The sequence below is a fragment of the Neopelma chrysocephalum genome, unplaced genomic scaffold (assembly GCF_003984885.1).
Source record: "Neopelma chrysocephalum unplaced genomic scaffold, ASM398488v2 Primary Assembly neopelma1_96584, whole genome shotgun sequence".
Taxonomy (NCBI): Eukaryota; Metazoa; Chordata; class Aves; order Passeriformes; family Pipridae; genus Neopelma; species Neopelma chrysocephalum.
The window spans coordinates 132,976-142,749 of NW_020925229.1; the positions used below are offsets into that span (position 1 = coordinate 132,976).

The following is a 9,774-nucleotide window of genomic DNA, read 5'->3' on the forward strand; positions in this document are numbered from 1 at the left end:
AGCATTAAAACGACTTCATATTTTGCTAAATTAAGCACTAAAGCAAGTTCACGCCTATCACTACATAAAGTATGAATTTAGTCTGAAGAATAGTCACCTGAGATGATATTAAACATCCTTGGGTTCAGGATAGCAGGACAAATCAGTCGAAGAAAAACAAAGCCACTGAAATGGAAAAAAAAATTGTATTTTGTTCAATAATGAAACTATCATAGAATTAATGTAAAATTATGTAGTCTTTAGGCATTTAAGTCAATGTGGAAATCTTTGTGAGATAGATGACAAACAACCAGCCTGTGCTCCATATGTTTGTTAATTAAGAATATGTGGTGGTTTGAAACTCCCAAGAATCCAATTTCTAAGTTCAAGTCCCCCTCCCACAATTTGCCCCTGTGAGAGGGTTTAGTGATGGTATGGACTTGATATCTTTTTCACCTCATGTGGAGAGTTTTCAGACAAAACAAAACCATTCGTTATTGGGGGAAGGGGAAAATATTTACAAAGGTTTATTTGTACACACATATATATATATTTACAATGAATTAAATTCCTATTTTCCTTCAATAAAAGTCCAAGAAGAAAAAAGAGAAAAGTCCTTCTGTCACTCCTCAGGCCACAGTTCCCTCATTTCATTTTTCTGTGGCACTGGTTAGTGTCCTTCATTTTCCTAAGGCAGTAGATTTAAGTATGGCAGTCAGGATTTTTGTTCTTGCTTTGTGGAAATTCCAACCCCGAGCCCGAGCCTTCGGGGGATTTCCTTGTAGATCTTCACTCCTCTTGGGTTAGAACATTGAAGGTAGCTTTCAGTTCAGTCTTACCAAAGCTCTTTTGCTCTGTCTCAGCTCGCCAGCATGATAGAAGCAGCAGCAGCAGCACCACCAGAGGGCATGGCCACCTCCTCCGCATTCCGTCCTGGCTCAGCTCTCAGGATGACTCCGGGTTTTTTAGCTCCTTTCTCTCTCTCTCTAGCTGCTGCTACATTTCGGGACTCCCTAAGGGTTTGGAAGTCCACCCCTCCTCTTCAAAGAGGTCTCTGAGTTTTGGGAAAGTAATACAGTCTTACCCCAAAACAGCTCTGCTGAGTTTTCCTCTGTTTTGTTGCCAGCTCTCCCTCCTGCAGGAACATCTCTGCGTCTCTCAGCCGGCTTCACGTTATCTCACTGCTCTTGGCTATCTTTTTGGCTTTCAGCTATCGTTGTCTCTGTTCAGGGCTGCTCTGCTGCCAATTTCAATGTCTTCTGCTGCTGCTGACAGTAAGGAAACTCTTCCAGCTCTTGATTACGGGACCTGGTGCAGCTTCAACACTATACTGGGCCTCCTGTAGCCTCAGCTGGGGACTGGGGGTCCTTGGTCCCCAGAGGGGTTCACTGGCCCCCTGCTTCCTCCTGGCTCAAATCATGGCTACCTATCTTCTAAACTATCTTCACCATCTTCTCTTCCATTTCTGTGGGTAGGTAATTTCCGTAGGGCGCATATGAACCTTTGATTGGTCCAGTATTATCAGTGGGGCAAACCATTGCTACCCCAAAGAAAAGGTTTTTCAAACCACCACAGAATGTCTTGTTATGATTTCAACTATGATAAAACCAAAATAAAACCAGGCATATTGAAGGTGAACTTCTGAAACCACCTGGGAAAAGCTTAACTGTAAAGCCATACTGAAGTCTGGGGTCTAAGACCACACTGGCTTCAAAAAGGAAGAGCACTTCATCTCCTGCCTTCTACAAGTGTTCCACTGTCTACTACCACAAGTAATTCATCCTGCAGCCACTCACTTCCCCAAGCCAACATAAGGAGAGCAAGAGTGCACAGTCACAATGGAACCTCTCTTTTGGCAGCAACATGGCCTTAGTTCAGCTTGAACCAATTCATATCCTGATAACAGTACTCTAATATCCTAGAAGAATAATACTGGATCAGCTACTTTCTTCACAGAAGTAATTGCTGCCACACAGACAATCTAGAAAGCAAGGGAAAAGTGCTCAGTTTGACTGCAGAAATAGGAACTTATTAAACAAACCTAAATTGGTCTTCAGTTTAGCATGAGAAAAATCTAACTTTCTGTTGACAACTGAAGTAAAATAATATCCATTTCAGGTTAACCATAATTCTGTAAGACTGCTATAAAATGAAGTGACATATGGACCAACTAAAGCAATCTAATTCGCCTCTCGTTTTGTTCAGAGTGCATGGACACTACCAGCAGACTGTTTTTTCACTACAGCAATACCGAAGTCTGACCTCTTGCAAAAGAATAGAAGTGGACCTTGCACTACCTTGCTTGTTAAGTATACGATGATGACATTGTCCATTATTAAATGGAAGTGACACATACAGCAGTGAGGTTAACACACCTTTCACATGTCCAACATACTTGAATTCCAACATATCCTGTTATAGAAGTTTCCTATCTCTCCAAGAACCATGGATTATGGGTTGAAAAACACTCCTGGTCCAGTGTGAAACAAAAATATTTTCTATGAGATGAATTTAAAGCTATGAGGAAGTAAATGGACCTTGCAGACACAGAACATTTGGTGCTTCTTACACTGGTCAAGCTGTCTAAATTAAGAATGAGTCAATACCTATGTATGGTCTTTTACAAAGAAACAGAAATGGCAGCACTTTTTGAATTATATAGAAGGGAAGCTACCCAGGTACTTAAAACTATCCGTCTTTGATATTTTTGGAGCAAAACCAGTGCAAAAGAAGATAATATTCTTCACTGGAGGCCGCAAAAAAACCCAAAAAACTGTACTCTAGAGACAAGTCACAAGTATCCACTTATGAAGAGAGAAAGGGACCCAATATTTAAAGCATCCAGCAGAGACCCCAGAAAAATTCTGAATGTCAGCTGTATCACTTAAGGAAAGCCATATGGTGCTCTCTGGAGATGGGAAGAAACAGGAAGAGACATGGTATTTGCTTCTAAGTTCTACACGCAATAGACTAGCCTCAACACCTCTGATAAGAGTAGCCTCAATTTGAAGACAAAACCCCTGCAGAACACTGTTGGCTGGCATTTTATTGAAGATTTTTCTTCATTAAAATCTTGAGTCACTATTGTTACGAACACTAAATGACAGGGAAATAAGTATGGAAGGTACTGTACTAATTACACTAACATTAACTGAAACTCTGGGGAAGAAGGGCTCCCATGTCTTCATTTCTGTCTGCAGCCAAAGTGATAAACAAGAGCCAATGACAAATCATCTGGAAGACACTGTTCAATGGGAGATTAACCTCAGCAAATCATATCAGTGCCAGATATTGGTCTACTAGAAAGCTAGGCTTGTAAAAAAAGGGGAATGCAAATGTAGAAGATATGTGGATTTGATACCCTTAAACCCCCAGTATCATTTAGAACAACAGTGTCAAGACCTCATTTTTGTCAAAGATTTTTTTGACCTGCACTGGCAACTGATAGTGCTAAAGGAAGAACTATTTATTCAATTGTTTTATGAATGCAGACAGGAGTTTTCGTACTCAGTGCCAGTTCAAAGGAGACAGGTTCAGTAGCCTGCAACATTTTTATGGAGGCTCTGGAATGTTTCAACATGATTGGGCTAGAGCAGAGAAATAAAACAAAACTGGGACAGCATAAAAGTGCATATTTTCAGAAATGAACACTGATTCCAAGTGATCAGCACTGAGAAGCTTCACTGATGCATAAAACTATATATTCCAATACAGACAGTACCTCAGTGAAATCTAATGACAGTCCAATCACCTTTCTGAGAAGGTATTAGTTTCCTTAACATGTTATGTCTGCATTTTAAAGGACATTCATCTTAGCATGTGTAAGATTTTTCCAATAATTAACACACACTACATAGGAGTCCCTGGATAAGGCATGGTCCCCCCAGATGGCATGACAGGAACATAATCATTAGAGGATATCAGAAGTTAACTATCACTTTGAGAGAACTTTTTCTCTTTCCCAAGATTTTAAATTAAAAAAATAGAAGTAAATTCAAAGTTAAAGCTATTAAATATAGCTATACTGACCTCTATACTAGACCACTTGCAAGGCTCCAACAGCATGACTAAGAATCTAGCGGACTCTCAATCCTTAATTGGAATATCATGCCCCAGTACCACAATAATTTTAAATATTCTTGTAATCTATATAAATACTATCAAGTTTTGTCCCTAAAAGAAAAAATTGATAAGCACACTGAAGTATGACAGTAATAAGACCTTAAAATATTATTTTCAGCATAGAATAAACTGACAAGTAACTTACCTAACAACTCTTGTTCTCATTGTGGTATTAGCTGGCCACTTGTTTTGAACAGACTTCTGCAAGCATCCATAAATATATCTCAGTGTCCTGTAAAAATAATAACTAATTAATAATTTCATCTAAAAATTTTAATGAATAAAATTAACCAATCAGAAAGCATCTAATCCAATCTCCTTCAATTCATGTAAATTAAGTCAAAATCTGCTATAACAGTCCATTTACAAATGGCAAAGGAAGTCCTCAACTAATGCACTAGTCTATTTGTGCAGGTAAAATTCTGATTATTCATGTGTGCATTAAATATTTTATAATACTTTTTTCCTATTTCTTATGTAACATTTCCTCTTTTGAAAAAAAATTAAAATCCCTGATGGTTTGGTGGCTTTTTTCCTTCTTTTTTTCCCCCCCACTTTTTAACTGAATGAATAATAATTTGTGTATCCATGACTAGAGGTCAGGTTCTTAAAAATAGTTAAGCAATAGTCCTCTTCTATCAAAAAAATAGGAGCACTCCGGTGTATTTCAGAAAATGTTGAGATGCACCATATACTTAACAGAACAAAACTTTTAATACTAACCTTGCTATCACTGACACAAAAGAACCCTCTGTGCTGTTCTGCCATTCTGTGGTGGGTTGACCATGGCCAGCAGCTAAGCCCCTACTCAGTCACTTGCTCACTTCCCCTCAGCAGGATAGGAAAGAGAATCACAAAATCATAGAATCATTTAGGTTGGAAAAAAGTTCTAAGATCAAGTCCAACCAGTAACCTAACACTGCCAACTCCACCATTAAACCACATCTTAAAGTGCCACATCTACACATCTTTAAATACCTCTAGGGATGGTGACAACCACTGCCCTGGGCAGCCTGTTCCAATGATAAACTACCCTTTCAGTGAAGAAATTTTCTCTAATATCTAATCTAAACCTCCTCTGGCACAACTTGAGGCCATTTCCTCTCATCACTGGCTACTCGAGAAGAGACCAACACCCACCTTGCTACAACCTCCTTTCAGGGACTTGTAGAGAGCAATAAGGTCTCCCCTGAGCCTTCTTTTCTCCAGCCTAAACAACTCCAGCTCCCTCAGCTGGTCCTCATAAGACTTATTCTCCAGCCTCTTCCCCAGCTCTGTTGCACTTCTTTGGACACACTCCAGCACCTCAATGTCTTTCTTGTAGTGATGGGACCAAAACTGAATACAGTATTCGAGGTGCAGCCTCACCAGTGCCAAGTACAGGGGGACAATCACTTCCCTAGTCCTGCTGGTCACACTATTTCTGATACAAGCCAGGATGCCATTGGCCTTCTTGGCCACCTGGGCACACTGCTGGCTCATATTCAGTCGGCTGTCAACCAGAACCCTCAGGTCCTTTTCCACTGGGCCACCTTGTGGCCACTCTTCCTTAAACCTGTAGTACTGCATGGGGTTGTTGCGACCCAAGTGCAAGACTTGGCACTTCACCATGTTGAACCTCATACAATTGGTGTCGGCCCATCGATCCTGCCTGTCCAGATCCCTCTGTAGAGCCTTCCTACCCTCCAGCAGATCATCACTCCCACCTAACTTGGTTTCATCTTCAAACTTACATAAGGGCAAAAACAAGAAAAACTCATGGGCCAACATAAACACGGTTTAATAGGTAAAGCAAAAGCTGTGCATGCAAGCAAAGCCCAGCTGCCCTTCGAGGTCCAATCAGCTGACCAGGAGGTGGACCCGAGGTCAGTTCCCTGAGATTTAAACTGCTCCAGGGAGCGCAAGCAACCCGTAGCGCGGTGAACAGGAGCAAGCAAACAGGGGCGTGGCACATCAGTGAGGGCGTGGCACATAAGTGAGAGCGTGGCACAGGCAGTTTGCATGGCAGTTCGCGCAGGCAGGGCGAGCAGGAAGGGCACAGCCAGCCTCCCAGCTCTCTCTGGTGAGTTGTGAGGTAGGTTTGTGGCTGTCCATATTTCTTTTTTCTGCAACTAAACTCAACCCAGCAATGGTTTCCAAACAAGCGAAAGCTGTTGCTGCTCTCAGGGGGAGTGTGCTAACCCAGAACCCCCCCAGGAAGGACGCAGCTGTTCAGGTCACTGGCTGCACAGTGTCTGAGCCTGGTGTTAGTACCAGAGGACAGTGCAAGTGACGCTTGCATAAGATGCGAGCAGGTGAATGATTTGCTGTGCTTAGTGGCAGAGCTTAAGGAAGAATTGGAGAGGCTAAGAAGTATTAGGGAAAGTGAAAGGGAAATTGACTGGTGGAGTAATACCCTTTCAACCCCAAAAGCCCAGCAGGAGACGGTGAAACCCTGCCCCTCCTGCCATCAGGCAGATGGAGCAAACCAAGTAGATGGGGGGGAATGGAAACAGATCCCTGATCGAAGAGGTAAAAGAATCCCCTCCCAATCCCCATCACCTCCCACGGTGTCCTTAAAGAACAGATATGAGGCCCTGGACCCAGAGAGTCAGGCAGATGACAGTCAAGAGGAATATCTGTCTGGAGGGTCTCCCGGTTGCACCCCATCTACTAGACGGATTACAACCACAGCTACAAAGAAAAAAAGAAGGGTAGTTGTAGTAGGCAACTCCCTTCTGAGGGGAACTGAAGGCCCTATATGCCGACCGGACCCATCCCATAGGGAAGTCTGCTGCCTTCCTGGGGCCTGCGTGAGGGACATTAGTAGGAGACTCCCTGAGCTAATCTGGCCTTTTGATTATTATCCACTGCTGGTGGTCCAGGCTGGCAGTGATGACATTAATGAAAGAGGTACCAGGCTAATTAAAAAGGACTTCAAGGCACTGGGTCAATTAGTTAATGGGACAGGAGCACAGGTGGTGTTCGCCTCAGTTCCTGCAGTAGCAGGGATGAATGAGGAGAGGAGTAGGAAAACCCATCTTATCAAGAGGTGGCTAAAGGATTGGTGCCACTGGCGGAATTTTGGTTTTTTTGACCATGGGGCAAATTCCATGGTACCTAGCCTGCTAGAGTCAGATGGGCTTCATCTATCTAGCAAGGGCAAAAGGACTCTAGCCCATAAGTTGGTGGGGTTGATCAGGAGGGCTTTAAACTAGGTTTGAAGGGGGAAGGGATAAAACCAGACTCTCCAGAGAGGAGCCTAAGGGTGGAAAGCCAGAGTTAGAACTGATATCAACAGCCTAGCTGAAGTGCATGTACACCAATGCACGTAGTCTGGGTAACAAACAAGAGGAGCTGGAAGCCATCGTGCAGTAGGAAAGCTATGATGTAGTTGCCATCACGGAAACATAGTGGGATGACTCGCATGACTGGAGTGCTGCCGTGGGTGGCTACAAGCTCTTCAGAAGGGATAGGCAAGGTAGGACAGGTGGAGGGGTGGCTCTATATGTTAGAGAGTCTCTTGACTCTGTAGAACTTGAAGTCAGTAACAATAAGGTTGAATGCCTGTGGATCAGAATCAAGGGGAAGGCCAACAAGGCTGACATCCTGGTGGGAGTCTGTTACAAACCACCCAACCAGGATGATGAGGGTGATGAATTATTCTACAAGCAGCTGGCAGATGTCTCAAAATTGCCAGCCCTTGTTCTTGTGAGCAACTTTAACCTGCTGGATATCTGCTGGAAATTCAACACAGCAGAGAAGAGGCAGTCTAGGAGATTCCTAGAGCGCATAGAGGATAATTTCCTGCTCCAGCTGGTAAATGAGCCTATCAGGGGTGGGGCCCCGCTAGACCTGCTGTTTACAAGCAGAGAGGGGCTGGTGGGAGATGTGGTGGTCGGAGGCCGTCTGGGGCACAGGGACCACGAAATAATAGAGTTTTCAATACTCAGGGATGCAAGGAGGGCCATCAATAAAACTTCTACCCTGGACTTCTGCAGGGCAGATTTCGGCCTATTCAGAAGACTAGTTCAGAGTATACCCTGGGAAACAACCCTTGAAAACAAAGGGGTCCAGGAGGGATAGACATGCTTCAAAAAGCAAGTCTTGAATGCACAGAAGCAGGCTGTCCCTATGTGCCAAAAGGCAAGCCAGCAGGGAAGACAGCCAGCCTGGCTGAACAGGGAAGTTTTAAAGGAAATTAGGGGAAAAAAGAGAGCTTACCGACTATGGAAAAAAGGGCTGGCTACTCATGAAGAGTTTAGGAATATAGTTAAGTCATGTAGAAAGAAAATTAGAGAGACAAAGGCACAATTTGAACTTAATCTAGCCAATTCTGTTAGGGATAACAAGAAGTGCTTCTACAAATACATCAATAGAAAAAAGTAGGGGCAAGGAAAACCTCCATTCTTTGTTGGACATGGGGGGGAACATAGTCACCAAAGATGAGGAAAAGGCTGAGGTACTTAATACCTTCTTTGCCTCAGTTTTCAACAGTAAGACAGGTTGTCCTGAGGACAGCTGGCTTCCGGAACTGGTAGACAGAGACAGGAAGCCGAATAGCCCCCCTGTAATCCAGGAGGAAACAGTTAGCGACCTGCTGAGCCACTTGGATCCTCACAAGTCTATGGGACCAGATGGGATCCACCCAAGGGTGATGAGGGAGCTGGCAGAAGAGCTTGCCGAGCTGCTCGCCATCATTTACCAACAGTCCTGGCTCACTGGAGAGGTCCCAGATGATTGGAAGTTGGCGAATGTCACGCCAATCCACAAAAAGGGCTGCAAGGAGGACCTGGGAAACTACAGGCCCATCTGCCTGACCTCAGTGCCTGGCAAGGTTATGGAGCAGATCATCCTAAGTGCAATCACATGGCACCTACAGGATGGACAAGGGATCAGACCCAGCCAGAACGGGTTTAGGAAGGGCAGGTCCTGTCTGACCAACCTGATCTCCTTTGATGACCAGGTGACCTGCCTGGTAGATGAGGGGAAGGCTGTGGATGTGATCTCCCTGGACTTCAGCAAAGCCTTTGACACTGTCTCCTATAGCATACTCCTGAAAAAGTTGGCAGCCCACGGCTCGGACAGGTGCACACTCTGCTGGGTTAAGAACTGGCTGGATGGTCAGGCCCAGAGAGTGGTGGTGAATGGTGCTGCATCCAGTTGGTGGCCGGTCACTAGAGGTGTCCCCCAGGGATCAGTGCTGGGCCCAGTTCTGTTTAATATCTTTATTGATGATCTGGATGAGGGGATTGAGTGTACCATTAGCAAATTTGCAGATGACACCAAGTTGGGGGGACGTGTTGATCTGCTGGAAAGCAGGAGGGCTCTTCAGAGGGAGCTGGACAAGCTGGAGAGATGGTCTGATTCCAGCGGGATGAGGTTCAACAAGGCCAAGTCCTGGGTCCTGCACTTTGGCCACAACAACCCCCTGCAGCGCTACAGGCTGGGGACAGAGTGGCTGGAGAGCAGCCAGGCAGAAAGGGACCTGGGAGTTTGGATTGACAGGAAGCTGAACATGAGCCAGCAGTGTGCCCAGGTGGCCAAGAAGGCCAATGGCATCCTGGCCTGTATCAGGAACAGTGTGACCAGCAGGACCAGGGAGGTGATTCTTCCCCTGTACCCAGCACTGGTGAGGCCACACCTTGAGTGCTGTGTCCAGTTCTGGACCCCTCAGTTCAGGAAGGATATTGA

At 44.6% G+C, this 9,774-nt stretch overlaps 1 protein-coding gene across 2 annotated transcripts in view; it reads right to left on the bottom strand.

Moving 5' to 3' along the window:
- LOC113981485 (ras GTPase-activating protein 1-like) overlaps positions 1-9,774 on the bottom strand; it is a 118,566-nt gene that overhangs the window by 16,465 nt on the left and 92,327 nt on the right. For both annotated transcript variants that reach the window (XM_027708893.1, XM_027708892.1), the window contains 2 exons: positions 4,247-4,333; positions 98-165 (listed from right to left, as the gene is read on the bottom strand). In XM_027708893.1, coding sequence (XP_027564694.1) covers positions 98-165; positions 4,247-4,333 — 155 coding nt within the window. The remainder of the gene's footprint in view (positions 1-97; positions 166-4,246; positions 4,334-9,774) is intronic.